The 14,950-nt window shown below is 45.0% G+C and overlaps 1 protein-coding gene across 5 annotated transcripts in view; it reads right to left on the bottom strand.

Annotated features, from left to right (window-relative positions):
- The window catches only part of CPT2 (carnitine palmitoyltransferase 2), a 26,295-nt gene extending 11,345 nt beyond the window's left edge, over nt 1-14,950 (bottom strand). For 3 of the 5 annotated variants that reach the window (XR_001176674.2, XR_001176673.2, XR_006601751.1), the window contains exons 1-6: nt 14,645-14,950; nt 8,892-8,972; nt 7,067-7,173; nt 1,900-3,204; nt 532-724; nt 21-82 (exon numbers count right to left, since the gene is read on the bottom strand). Coding sequence is in view for 1 of the 5 variants with exons in the window: in XM_004774427.2 (XP_004774484.1) it covers nt 393-724; nt 1,900-3,204; nt 7,067-7,173; nt 8,892-8,972; nt 14,645-14,799 (1,980 nt within the window). In the remaining 4 variants the exon portion in view is untranslated. The other 2 variants (XR_006601752.1, XM_004774427.2) reach the window with 2 other exon arrangements.

The following is a 14,950-nucleotide window of genomic DNA, read 5'->3' as shown; positions in this document are numbered from 1 at the left end:
TTAGTGTTACCTGAACTTACCGAACTTAATGTTAGAAAGTTCTTTGTGGGGATTAGGAAAGTAGGCTGAACAGCAACAGCAACTAAAAGAAACCATTGCCAAGCAGCAATTAATTTTTATTTCTGTTTCAACAATAGATACACCTAAGTTATCCTTCCAAATCCCACCGCCTGATCAAATGCCCTTAAAATTGAAATCTCCCATTCTCTTTAGTTATGATCTACCACTTGGCAATTACATGTTTAGCTTTAAAACTGCATTTTAAAGCTCAAGCCTTACAGCACTGGCTGCCTAGGCACCTCATGGTTAGTTTCCTTCATATAAAGAATAGCACCTTTAGGCCCCAATTTTTATGTCAATGAAGCGATGAAGGCTTTTCACCCATCCAGATGCTAAGTTTTGATGCATTTGCCATCTATGACATCAAATATGTCTTCTAAGGCCTTCTCTACACATTGGAGAAACTCCCGGGCATTGCGGCCTGGGTAGGAGGACACGTTGCAGCCTATCCAGTTGTCATGAACAGCATACCCAATGCCAAAGCCATCAGGGACCACAGGAGCAAAGCCACCGACGTTCACTGCTGGGCTGCTCAGGGTGCTCGTGGACAAGATGTTGTGGTTTATCTGCCCATATGCCGGGTCCAGGTAGAGCTCAGGCAGAGCAGTCCCCTTGGTTGCTGCCAGGTACCGCAGAGCAAATAAGTGTCGGTCAAAGCCCTGGCCTGTCAGAGACAAATATAGAAAACCAGAGTCTCAGAATCCCAGGATGGAAAGGGATCCTAGTAAAACCCCCCGCCTGTTGTCAGAGTCCCCTTCATAGCATCTTTAAGAGTAGAAGAAGGCTCTGTCTGCTTACATATGCACTGATCCAACTCACTAACCTCTGTAGCTGAGCCTAAAATGAAAGTATGATTTTTAAAAATTCTGAAACTGAATCAGTTTAGTCAGTCAAAAAAAAAAAAAAAATACAAGAGAGCTATGGATTCAAAAACTAAAATAAAATCCAAAGTCTAAGTCTAGTGTAAAAGACAAGATTGAGTTGCTGGAACAAAATGGAAAGGGTTTTGAGGTTTCTAATCTCTTCTCATCTCAGCTTTACTGCTCACGTGTTGGATAATGTGGAGTCCATGGCCCGAGCTTCCTACTGACCAGAATGTCACAGAGATCTCTTTTCCTTCCAGGACTTTTGGCTGCAGGAAGACAGAATTATGTGACCTTCCAGGTCCTTTCCAGGTCTCAAATTTTACCACAGAGAGGCAAAGGAAGGATGACACTTGGATTTGGGAAGAGCTTTTGAAATGGCTTCTTTCTAGGAAGCCAACACACGCCAAGTGAGGCAAAGTAAGAGGGGCTGCAGGCCTTGAAACCCTGACCTGTCAAAAGCAAGTCAGATGAACAACAAACAACAGAAAGAGAATCGTGTGTCACAGCTGAAAGGTGACTTTAAATGAGGATAAATTAAGATCCATTTCTCAGGGTGCCTGGGTGGCTCAGTGGGTTAAAGCCTCTGCCTTCGGCTCAGGTCATGATCCCAGGGTCCTGGGATCAAGCCCCGCATCGGGCTCTCTGCTCAGCAGGGAGCCTGCTTCCTCCTCTCTCTCTGCTTGTCTCTCTGCCTACTTGTGATCTCTGTCTGTCAAATAAATAAATAAAATCTTAAAAAAAAAAAAAAAGATCCATTTCTCTATCCCTGTGTAGAAGTAAAGAACATTCTAATCCCAATGGCTAATCTGGCCATTCAGACTGCTAGGGCAGAGAATAATCACCATCTGGGGGTTGGCAGACGGACTGAACTGGTGAAGTGGTGGAAATCAGACACAGAGGAGGATCTTACTGAGGCCTACCCCAGAGCAGAGGGCAACGTGACCCAAGGGCAGTCTCCCCACCCCCAGCTCACCCATGGCGGCTTCTCTGGTCAGCTGGCCATGATACTTGGAGCACTCAGCCATCATCTGCTGAAGCTCGCCAACGCTGTGTTGGGAGGGCTCCCTGACAAAGGCCTCGGAACACCTCTTCGTGAAGATGGAGGCTGGCCTAATGGTCTCGGTGCGGCCGTGCTTGAAGGCTGCGGTGCTGCAGGACTCATAGGTGGCCACGGTCTGCCCATACTGCCGCAGGAAGGCCATCTGGAAGGCCAGCTGGGCTACCGAGTCAGGACTCAGCCTCTGCTTCTTTAAGAACTCCTTGCCCCCTCTCTGAAACTGGATGAAGTCAATGGTGAGGGTCTTCACAATGGCATCAAACCTCTCCTTCGCAGTGCTGATGCCAGTCTTGAGGGCATCATTCAGCTTGAAGGTAAGTTTCTGCACGGCCGCAGAGGAGTCAGTGCGGGCTGGCTGATTCTGTGGGCTGATGGCAGGGGCCTGAGTGCTGTCTTTAAACACTTCATTCAAAAACCTCAGCACTGCCACCCCGTCGCCCCAAGCATGCTCGAAGTGCAAGGCGGCAGTGCCATCCTTGGCTATAATGAGGTTAAAGGACTTATCATACCAGCGGTTGGTGCCGTCGCCGTGTAGCATGCTGTGAGACAAGTGGACAAGGCCCTCGATGGGGAAGTCATCCAGGCAGAGACAGAACACAGCAGAGTCCACTTTCCTCAGCGTCTCCTCATTGCCCTCACTCACCAGCTTCTGCCTGAGCTCTGCCCACACGTCTCGGTTCTCAGTAGTCAGATACGCCAGCGGAAACTCGGGGGCCGGGCTGTTGTCTGAGAGAATGTACTTCAGGTGAGCCTGGATTTCCGAGGCACTCACGATGTTTCCATCGTGATCCAGGACATCAAAAACATAGAAATGTCCTTTTCTTAGGACCAGGACATGCCTGGCCTTCTCATCAGTGACAAGTTCATCCCGAGTGCGTCTGGGTAAACGAGTTGAATTGAAAAGCCGAAAATACTGGGACATATCCAGGGGATATGCATTAACCAGGTAGGCCCCATACCAGGACAGGGAGGAAGGCACAAAGCGTATGAGTCTCTTGAAGGTATCAGTGTCACTTTTGGCAGGGTTCAAATGGAAAACCTCTGGCTCCAAAAGACCAGCCCGCAGAGTCTTCAGAAACCGGACAGCAGAAATAGTCATGTTTGTGGCCCTGGTGAGCTGGTCATTATACTCAGACTTTGGGTCAGGGTTGAATGCCACGAATGGATTGAAGTTCAAGACGATAGAGTCTCGAGCAGTTAGGTACATATCAAACCAGGGGTCTAAAAGATAAAAAAAAATGTAAAAAGAGAACATCATAAGAAGTTAACACAGTCCCTAAAAATAAAATTTGAGAAAAGAAAAATAATCAAGCAGACACAGAAAAACCTCAATCTCAGAGGGTGAAACTTCCTAATTATTTTTTTGATCTGCAGTAATTCATGACATATAAACGGGTCCATGCAGCATGTGGTCTTTTGCATGTGGCTTCTACCACTTACTATGTCTTTGATGTTCAGACACGTGGGAGCACATATCAGTTCTTCGCTTTTTTGCATTGCTGAATAACACCCCATTACATGGATACACCATATTCTTTTTATCCATTCATCTGTTGGTAGACTTTGGGTTGTTTCCACTTCTTGGTTATTATGAATAATGCTGGTTTGTATGAGTTTTTCTGTGGATGGATGTTCTCAATTCTCTTGGGGAAACAAGTGGAATTGCTCAAACACAGGGTAAGTCTAAGTTTAACCTTTTGAGAAACTGCCTGGTTGTTTTCCAAAGTGGCTGTACCATTTAGCACCAGCAGTGCACAAGGGTTCCAATTTCGCCACGTCCTCGGCAACATTTATTAGTGCTACTGTCTGTCCTTTTGATTGGAGCCATTCCCGTGGGTGTATCATTGTGGTTTGGCTTTGCATTTCCCTAGGCTTACCGCTTTTTCTTCCTCATTCTGTTTCCCTTCTTGACTCTTAAAAAAGTAAAGTAATACCTCACTTGCATTAATCTCGAACAGAATAGTTGTTCATTCCCACCCCATTTCCTTAGGTTTCTCTTGTTTCATCTCCTCTTGGGGCCAACATTCACATATGTGGGGGAGAGTATTCACCATCATTCTGTATACTCTGTACATTTGTGCCCTCACTCTTAAGAAATGTCCGAAAAGCAATTAGAAATAACAGTCAGTTCATGTGGATCATCTAAACTAGCCTTCTGCATTCCTGTGGACTCTTTACCTGTAAAAACTCCAGAAGCAACGTTTTATCAGAAAATGTGTCTTCGGGGAAAGTTCCTTTGAGATTAGCAAGCATGGATAAAGTCTACAAATAAAAACCATCTCCCACTGGAGGAAATAATTTTCACATGTAAAACACCGGGGACAGGATTAATGGACACACATTTATCTGTTATTCATTTGTTGGTCTACTCATTCCGTTTCATTGCTTGAGAACATGCTGTGCCAGGCCCTGCCCAGCCTAGGGGATAGAGAGAAGAGGACCAGGACTCTGATTTGGATGAAATCTGGGGAAGGACATCAACAGAATTAAAACATGATGTAACACAATGAAATGGTAAAAGAAAAGGTATTGGGGTAAGATCCATTTGATGAAAGAAGACATGAATTTATGTCTCTGATCCCTCCAGTAAAAGAATTTTAAAGAGCTATAAGGCAAAGAGAATGAAAGAGGAGAATACTGGCCGTCGGAAAGCATTGAGACAACTGGTAATGACTAAGGCAGACTCGAGAACGCCAAGCCTGAGCCAGTGGCCGAGAATGTCAGGAGATAACATGATGTACACAGAAGAACCCCAGGGGGCTCAGGAATTGGTTGAAAGGCTATTTAATTAGACCCCCCACTCCCACTCCCCAGATTCCCTTCCTGCACCAGTAGAAGACTTAAGTTTTCATCTCTGGAGAAAGTACAACTGGGGGACAGAAGTCACAGCTGAGATCGCAAGCCCTCTTCCCTTACCCTAGTCCTTCAACAGTAGCAACCGGCAGTTAAATGGAAAAGCCTTTCCTGGGAGTCTGATCCAGAAACATTAACATTAGGGGCCCTCCAAAGAAATGGTGTAGCCAGGTCCCATTACAGTGAAGCTGGGGCAGCCTGGCTCCACCCTCATCCATAGAGCTTCCAAAAGCTTTTTAATATCTCACTCAAATCCAAGGCATCAGAGAAGGAATGCGAAGGATCTGAAGAAAGAAAAGAGGACAAAACAAACAGGAAAGAAAAATGCACCTTGGAGACAGACTATGAAGGAATATAAGAGCATAAAAAAACTTCCCCTGGGTGCCTGGGTGGCTCAGTGGGTTAACGCCTCTGCCTTCGAGCTCAGATCATGATCCCAGGGTCCGAGGATCAAGCCCAGCATCAGGCTCTCTGCTCAGGCCTCCCCTCTCTCTGCCTGCTTCTCTGCCTACTTGTTATCTCTGTCTGTCAAATAAATAAATGAAATCTTAAAAAAATTTTTTTTAAAAACCTTCCCCTATAACTTATTAAGCACATAGAAAACTAAACAAAAGAAAGCATAAAATAATTATTAACTTCAGGGGAAACAAGTTCATACAGGAACAGGAAAAACAATTTCAATAGGCTCCACGGCTCAGCTGACGATAGTGTTTATATGGTGCTAATAGTGTAAACACTAAGTATGGAGCAAACCAAAATGACAAGTGAGCCCCGTGATCATCACAGAACGAGACCTGTGCATGTATGCGTGTGCACATGGTAGGGAGAGGACAGACTGCCCGATTCTAGTCTTCCACAGTGAGACGTCAGAGATAACACCTCCAACTGAACAAGCGAAGACATGGTGGTTCAGGCATGGGATTTGGGGGCAGGTCAGAAGAGGGAGCAGCTGAAAGTGAGGAGTGGGAAACCAGGGGAGGGTCAGGAACCTGCTATTTTTCCAGACCAGCCTGGTAGAACTCTTTGATTCTTTAAACTATGGGCATGTATAACCTTATTAAAATAGGGGCGCCTGGGTGGCTCAGTCAGATGGGTGTCTGCCTTCAGTTCAGGTCATGATATCAGGGTCCGGGGATTGAGCCCTTCATTGGGGTCACTGCTCCATGGTGAGCCTTCTTCTCCCTCTCCGTTTGTCTGCTGCTCCCCCTGCTTGTGTGCTCTCTCCATCAAATAAATAAATAAAATATCTTTAAAAAAATAAACAAAATACACAGTAAATTAAAAAAAGTGCTGTGGGAACAGAGGTGGGACCAACCAGCTCTGAATGGAGAGAGAGGAGGACTAAAAGTTTTCCTGGAAAAATCATCCCACCTGGGTGGGGTTTTTATTCTTTTCTTTTTAAAACTGAGATGCAGCTTACATAAAATATGTTACAACTTTCAGGTATACAACCCAATGATTTGGCATCTTCATATATTGTACAATGATCAGCAAGATAGGTCTAGTTAACATCCGTCATCATAGAGTCACAAAATTGTCTTTTCCTGTGATGACAGTTTTTAAGACCTATACTCTTAGCAACTTTCAAATATACAACACAGTATCATCAACTACAGCCACAATGCTGTATATTCTACCCCATGACTTCCTTCTTTTCTAACTGGAAGTTTGTACCTTTTGACCTCTTTCACCCCATTTGTTCCCCATGCCCTCCAACCCTTGCCAGCATCTATGGCAACCACATACTTGGGTCTTAAAGAATTTGTTAGGCTAAAAAATGGTAGAGGGAACAACATGGACAAAGACACAGAAGAATAAAAGACTAAAGGGTTGAGGGAATGGTGAGCTGTCAAAGAGTTTTGTCAGGCATGAGAGTATCAGGGTAATACAAGAGATGAGGCTGGAAAGGGCAGTTATGCCAGACTGAGAAGGATCCAGGGCAACACATACGGGGCACAGGACTTAATCCTGCATCCTTTTCATGGAACCAGTGATTAGGCTCTGCCTGGGTCCTACCTGCAGAGAAGGCGAAACACTGCTCCTGAGGGCAAACTTCAGGTGAGATCTTAGTGGAGGAAGAGCTTCCTCGGCCTTGAAGTTTCAGATGAGGCCTTCTACTGGTGGGCTGGTCTCACCAAAAATATTCTGAGACCAAACCAGGAGAAAAGATGCCTTCCTGTCCACCGTGGAGGGCTCAGGGACTAGCATGCCCGCAGCCTGGTGCACCTACCAGAAATGTAGCTCGTGTGTCTATTCCGCTTGTCCTGAGCAACCAGCTGCTTGTGCAGCTCCTTCCCAATCCCGTTCTCAAAACTCTTGCAATGCTGTTCTGTTTTCCTGAAATGTTCATGAAAGACAGAATAAATCCATGGCAGGGAATACATGATTTCTAGACTCATGGCCAAGAACTCTTACACTAAGACTTGGGTCCCGGGCAGCATACGCCTAGAACCTAGGAGTAAAATCAGAAAGGCCCTCTGATCAGAAGAACAGCAGTCAATCCAAACAGATAAATTTAAGATACCTTCTTAAAATGACTGATTGGGATGATCAATCAACATCTCATAAAACAATGTGTAATCTAGAAGGCAGCTTGGCATGAGGAAAAGGAGATGGGCCTTAGAATCCAGAAGAGCTGAGTCTTAATTTTAGCATTGTCACCATCAAACTATGTGACCCTGAACATGTTACTCCATCTCTGAGTCGTGGTTTCTTTATGTGTAAAACAGGGATAATATACCACCTTATAAGGATAAAAAATACTTTTTTTTTTAAGATTTTATTTATTTATTTGACAGAGAACACAAGTAGGCAGAGAGGCAGGCAGAGAGAGAGAGAGAGAAGCAGGCTCTGCACTGAGCAGAGAGCCCGATGCGGGGCTCAATCCCAGGGTCCTGGGATCATGACCTGGGCCGAAGGCAGAGGATTTAACCCGCTGAGCCACCCAGGCGCCCCTAAAAAATACTTTTAAAGCTAAGGACTCAGGATAGTTTGAAACATAATACTTAGTAACTGGTAGCTATTAAATCATTACCATGTCAAGAGAAGCTTCAAGTGACTAAAATAGAATATTTAAAAGCAAAGGACTAGAGGACTAGATCATGAACAATCCATCTATATTTTCCAACATTGCCCAGGGAAGGATGTGATCCCAATAACTATGCCACTTATTTGTATAAAACCTTCCAATATGGAACACGTGAACTATACCGGGATATAAAAGCTTAACACAACCCACTTTTGACAATATCCAATACTACTGTCCAATTCTAAGCTGAATTAGTTTCCTAGGACTTCCATAACACCAACAAACTGCACGGCTTAAGACAACAGAAATTTATTCTTTCATAGTTCTTGGAAGTACAAAGCCAAGGTATTGACAGGACCATATTCTCCCTCAAGACCCTAGAGGAGACCCTGTTCTCTTTGTTTCTGGTGTTACCAGCTGTCCTTGGCATTCCTTAGTTTACTGATACAGTCCAATCTGCCTCCGCCATCAATTGCCATGTCTGTGTCTCTTCTCTTCTCATAAGGACACTAGTTATACCAGATTAAGACCCATCCTATTCCAGTATGACCTTACCTTAAATAATTACATGTGCAGTGATCCTATTTCCAAATAAAGTCATATACACGGTTCCAAGAAGGGAATGAATCTGCAGGGCATACTATCCGATGCAGTGTACATGCTCACCAAGCAAACTTCTGGCCTGCCATATGCTCTCCTCAATGAACTCCCTACCAAGAGCACATGTCCTCTGCTGATGACCAGGGCCAGCCTGCCTCCAGGTCCACCTGACAAGATACAGTACAAAGTTGGCATTCTGGCTTAGAAACCATTGCCTGTTGTGTCTGGTCAAAGAGAATCTCACTCCAGGGTCTGCTCAGTCATTCCAGAGCAAAAACCCATTTCTTGAACTTGAAAAGGTCAGGACTAGGTCCCAGAGCCTGGAGACCCGACTAAATCACAGACACTCCCTGAAGCTTGGCCCACTAGCACTTGCCAGTCTCTCTTGAACCACCCAACCACAGTCATCTGGGGGTCTCAGCATTACCTGAACTGGTCATCATCTAAGAGAGGCTTCTGCGCACAGAGGTATCTCTTCATGGTGTCTTCAAGCTTGGGAATAGGCAGCCTGGGAAGAAAATAAGTTAAGTGTAAGGGTGACAATATGTGGAAGAAGTCAGTTAGCTTCATAAACCAAACTAATAAATAATTACTGGATAATTAATTTCCTTCCCCCAAAAACCAAAAATGGGAAGCCACAGGCCAATCAAAATAGGATTTACTAATGCAAATATCAATGGTAACTTTTTTTAAGTAAAATAAGAACTTTTTAATGTCTTCATGATGGATTTTACAAGCAAAATATTCAAATAGATTCAAAATGGGGAAGTAGAAGCTGCCCAAAGCATTCTTGTTTCCTGCTCACAAGTATGATACCTCTGCTAAGCCTGTCCTGGCACTGATTTTAATTCTACTTGAAGTATGAATAACTGCGTTCTTCTCCCCCAAGATGAAAAAAGAAAGTTCTCTTTTTAAATTTTCTTAGGCATTTTATGACAGAGAATCATACAGAAATGAAACACAGGTCTGTCCAAGGACCAGCCAAATATGGGACCGACCATCAAGCAAAACCCACTCACCAAGAGTCCTACTCGATTTTCCCGTTTGCTTCCTTACTCATCATTCTCTACCACCGCATTCCCAACCACAGCGATGGTGACGAGTCACTGGTCCACAGCAAGATGAAAACACATGGACAGCCTAGTGAGGTGTACTTGCTTTTTCATGTCAGTGATTTTACTGAACAATAAATCCTGTTGTACCAAAACATACTCATAGTTGCCAAGCTACACTCCCAACTTAAAATTAAGACTGATATAGTCAAAATATCTAAATATGGCAGCCATTTTGGGAAACTGGAAAGTTATCCAAAAAATACACTTTAAAACTTCACTATAAGATATACTGTGATTCTTCAGTTTATTTTTCAATGCATGTTTATCAAAAACAGGATGTCAAAAATAATCTGCATTATTTACAGCCAATATGGACTTGGGCTGCACTGAGTAACCACTCACAACATTTTAACATGGTCGAGTACTGCTCTTATATTCATGGACTTACACAGCAAATCCCAAATACTACCTCAGCTACCTCGTAATTATGAAGTTACCTACTTACCTTTCTCAACACTTTTACACAATAGAGACAGTCATGAAAGTGGGAAAAGCACGTTTTCAGGATGATTATTTATTTTGGGGTTATTAATACAACAGAAACTGAATTTTCTCAGTGGAACTAAATTAAGGAAGTATGGATAAAGGAAGTATAAACTTTTTTCATGGATACCAGTCACATGTTTTCTATATAAAAATTTTTTTAAAAGATTTTATTTATTGGGGCACCCAGGTGGCTCAGTCAGTTAAGAGTCTGCCTTCAGCTCAGGTTATGATCCCAGGGTCCTGGGATGGAGCCCCGCATTGGGCTCCCTGCTCCCTGCTCAGTGGGAAGCCTGCTTCTCCCTTTTCCATTCCCTCTGCTTGTGCTCTCTCTCTCTTTCAAATAAATAAATAAAATCTTTTTTTAAAAAGAGGACTTTATTTCTTTGAGAGAGAGTGAATGAGAGGGAGAAAGAGAGAGAATCTGAAGCAGACTCCCTACTGAGCACCGAGCCCCAAGGCAGGACTCGATCCCATAATCTCAAGATCATGACCTGAGCCAAAACCAAGAATTGGACACATAACCAACTGAGCCACTCAGACATCCCTCTATATAAATCTTTTTTAAAAAGATAAAGAATATGCCAAAATTTAGCAGGTTTTCATCTTTGCCTTGTATAAAATGATTTCAGTGTAAATGCCAAATAGCAATACCGAACACATCACTGGATTACCTAGTTCTTTGGCAGATGATGGCCATGGTTATGAGTTACCGGTTCACGGTGGTCCTTTATTTTAAGAAATAACAATATTCTCCCCCATAATTTTAGTGATTTATCAAACGCAAAAAGTGTGAGAACTACTGGCACAGTAGAGAGAGACTGAGATGGAGACTCAGGCTTAACTCACAACTCTACCACATCATTTCTAATTAGAGGGTTATAGGTGGCAAATTTCTTGATGTCCTAGGCAGGAGATGGAGAGAACTGCCTCACAGAGACATCTGAAATCCTACCTATCAGTTCCAGCTCCATCTAGCACAAGTTCATCACCAACATGTCTAGCATATGGAAAGGTGAAGTTCACAGCCTTTGGAATCCCATAGATCTGCGTTTGCACCCGGGACTGTCACTTACTATTCATGTGATCTCAGGCAAATTTCTTACCACTTTTCTACCTTCTTTCTCCATTTGTGAAATATTAGCTCACTGTGCTACTAGGGGATCAAACTGAAGTAATATCCAGAACTTGGCGATGTGTTATTTATTCCCTTCCGTCAGCTCAGCGACTTCCAGTTTGGCCCTGACTAGCTATTATTCTTCCCTAGCCATTCCCCCTAGATCTTTTATGTATTTTTTAAGTTTCTTTTTAAAGATTTTATTTATTTATTAGAGAGAGAGAGAGAATGAGCAGTGGGGAGGGGCAGAGGGAGAGAGAGAACGGGGGTGGGGGGAGGAAGCAGGCTCCCCGCTGAGCAGGAAGCCCAATGTGGGGCTCAATCCCAGGACCCCAAGATCATGACCTGAGCCTTTCTCTTCCTCATAAGAACTTGTTGCTTTCACCCTACAGGTGGGAACCCTATTTGGGTATTTACTTGAATTTGTGCTCCCCAATTGGCGATTCTTTGATCCCAAATAAATGTTCATTTGCTTCCCGTTGTAGCTCTTTCTTTTCAGGATGACGCTTAACCATCAGGAAATGCTGCTTCCCATTTATCACATTTTATCTTTACCTGTTTATCTGTCAAATCTTCCCCACAGTGTGGTGTGCTCCTCACCATGACCAATTTGGTCTCTAAATCCACACCAATAGGGGCACGTGAGTGGCTCAGTGGGTTAAGCCTCTGCCTTCGGCTCAGGTCATGGGCTCATGGTCTCAGGGTCCTGGGATCCAGCCCCGCATCAGGCTCTCTGCTCAGCAGGGAGCCTGCTTCTCCTTCTCTCTCTGCCTGCCTCTCTGCCTACTTGTGATCTCTGTCTGTCAAATAAATAAATAAAACTTTAAAAAATAAATAAATAAAAATAAATCCACACCAATAAATGTTTCTCAAATTAATAATGTGAATGAGTGGGTCAGGCTGGCCCACCCTGTGTCCCCCCCAGGACTTTCAGTTTTATATTCTGAGGTTAACTCTTCAGTTTATATAAATATGGCCCTTTAAAATAACACCTAACTGAACTATACACCTAAAAACAGTTGAAATGCTAAATTTTATATGATGCATATTTGAGCACACTAAAAAGGAGCAAAGAAAAAATCGTTAACACTTAAAAAGTAAATAAATGACCATGCAAGGGTACATAGATGAAAGTGGCCAAAGGGAAACAGGGATGGGATGCCTGGGTGGCTCACTTGGTTAAGCATCTGCCTTAGGCTCAGGTCATGATCCCAGGGTCCTGGATCGAGTTCTGCATCAGGCCCCCTGCTCACCGGAGAGCCTGTTTCTCCCTCTGCCACTTTCCCCAGCTCTTGCTCTTTTCCTCACTCTCAAATAAAATCTTAAAAAAAAAAAAAAAAGGCAGCAGTGATAGGACCGGAACAGGAAGAGGGAGGGAAGGAGATCCAGTTGAACTACCACAAAGAGACTAGCCCTTCCCAGGAAAACTAATTAGAAGAGTTCCCTATTTTTGGCATCTTTCCTCACTCTGTGCTCACAATAGCCCTATGAAATGTGTGTTTCATTTCCATGCTGGTAAGAACTGTAGCTGAAAGAAGTTACTTGCCTGAAATTGCTAAGTATCACATCTAGACTCTGAAAACAAGTTCTACCAGACGTTAAAGCCAGGGTTTTTTCGCCAAGCAGAACATCAAAATGAATGTCAAAGATAATACATTTCATCTGTCCAGAACCGAGATAAAAGGAATCTCATCTTATCTAACCACCAGTTTACAGCTAAGGTAATGGAGGCCTGGTGATCCTTGTTCCAAGTTAAACACAGGTGATGAGTCAGTACTACTGTTCGTAGTAGCGCAATTCCTACAGCCTTTTGTTGTCGCAGATTGGAGGAAATGATCTTGCGTATTACTCTCAGCTTACTGATTCTAAAATGGAGAAAATCCCTCTGATCTTAAACCCGAGTGGAGCACAGGGCTGCCAGAAGGTCAAATGCTCCTGGGCTTGGCAAGTGAAGACAGGTTCTGTCATTCCTCACCTTTCCCCCACATACAGGCTGGCTCAGCTCACCCGTAGGCTGTTAAGGAGACTTTGCCCACAGGCATAAAGGCAACTTTTTTTCCTCCCCTCCTCCTGCTAAATTGAAGCAGTGGGGTTGGAGCTAGATAATCTCATTTTTGTCCACGTTAGATGTCTGCACGCCGTTATTTCCCAAGTGTCACCTCAGATGCTATTTCTGAGAGGGTGGGGGTGGGCAAAGATGACTGTGGGTTACACTGTTGCTGGATGTGGAGAAAACAGCAACCTAGTAGTTGGGGTGACCCCTATGATACAAAAGCCCTAGCCTCCAGTCCCTGGACTGGGAGATCCCTGGTGGCAGTTTGGTGAGAAAGGAAGTGAGAAGGGTCTTTGAGGCAATTTTGGGACTTGGCACCAGGAACTAACCGGTGAGAGAGCAGAGAAGTTAAAGTCTGGTTTTAGAGGGTAAATGAATTTCAGGAAATTTCTAACTTTGGAAAAGGAGCCCAGGTAGGCTCAGATTAAGGCTGGCAGTTCAAAGACTAGGAAAACTTAAAGTCGACTTAAAGAAAATACCAGGTGGGAAAAGAAAATACCGCATGAGGGAAAAAGAGAGGATGATTTATTTGGACTATTTTCCCAACAGAGGAAACTCCCGGGGAAGTGTTAGAAGGAGCAGGTAGCTCAGGTGAAGATGAACACAGAAAAATTGGGGGAGGGAGGTTTCTGGATCTAAGCTGAATTAGAGTTTGGGAGGGGCACTGAGGGTGGTGTCTAGAATTCTGTGAGGGGGTTGAAGCTGCAGAAGTTAATTGTGGGTTGGGGAGGATATATTAGGGAGAGAAACCTTGTCAGTAGTTGAGGAAGGTTTGGAAGGGGTGAAAGGCCCTCAGGTGAAGACAGGACTTGGAGTGCTGAGGCCGGAGGAGGGTAAGGTGAGTCCTTGAGGAGTGTGCTGGGTGACGCGTGGGCTGCTAAAAGAGCAGAGTATTGGAGGCATGGTGAGTAGGGCTGGGCAACAGGCCTGAAGAAGGTGGGAGTGCTGGGAAAAGTTGAGGGAGGGGAGCTACTGTGTATCAGGAATTGGCCTGTCTATATTCTGGGCAAAGAGGAGGGGCAATCATTAAAGTACTTCAGGGGACACCCTAGCTGGAGAGGTAAGGGTGGTGCTGGAGATACGCAGGGTGAGCACTTTTCAGGAAGAACTATGAGGGACTCCTCGGTATCTGGATGGGAGTTGGGTCACTGGAGAGAATCTGAAAAGGGCTCCAGACGGAGAATCTGAGCGAGAAATGGGGCGTTCTGGAAGGGAACGCAAACGTTCTGAGGTTCCTGTGTCAGGAGATTCTCAAAGTGACAGATTCTCAAAGTGACAGATTCCGAGTTGTAACAGCGTCCCAGGTTAAGTGTTTGGCGGGGTGGGAGCGGGTTCAGCACGAGTCGTGAGTGACTGGTGTGAAGGCTGGGGCCGATCCCAGCGGGCGGCGGGGACCGGGAGGCCGGGCTCACCTGGGCAGGCTGTCCTGGAAGTGCATAGTGGGCACGATGCTGCGCTGCAGGTACTCGCGGGACCCCGAGCCTGAGCTAAGGGGCCGACACAGGGATCCCGGGCCAACTGCAGGGCCCCGAGGCCAGGCGCGCAGCAGCAGCAGGCGGGCCACCATCGTCCCGGGAGGCTGAGGCGGCGAGAAGGCGGGGGGATGGGACTTGGCGGGGACAGAGACGAGGCCGCCACCCACTTTGTCCGCAGGTCGCTGTGTCAGGAACTCCACTCCCGCTCGCGTCAGACCCCCGAGCCACTTCCGGCCCCTGGCC

This window comes from Mustela putorius, unplaced genomic scaffold, assembly GCF_011764305.1.
Source record: "Mustela putorius furo isolate JIRA1106 unplaced genomic scaffold, ASM1176430v1.1 tig00003853_pilon_pilon_pilon, whole genome shotgun sequence".
NCBI classification, from domain to species: Eukaryota; Metazoa; Chordata; class Mammalia; order Carnivora; family Mustelidae; genus Mustela; species Mustela putorius.
Note: the sequence above shows the minus strand (reverse complement) of the source record. Positions and strands in the feature narration are given on the sequence as shown.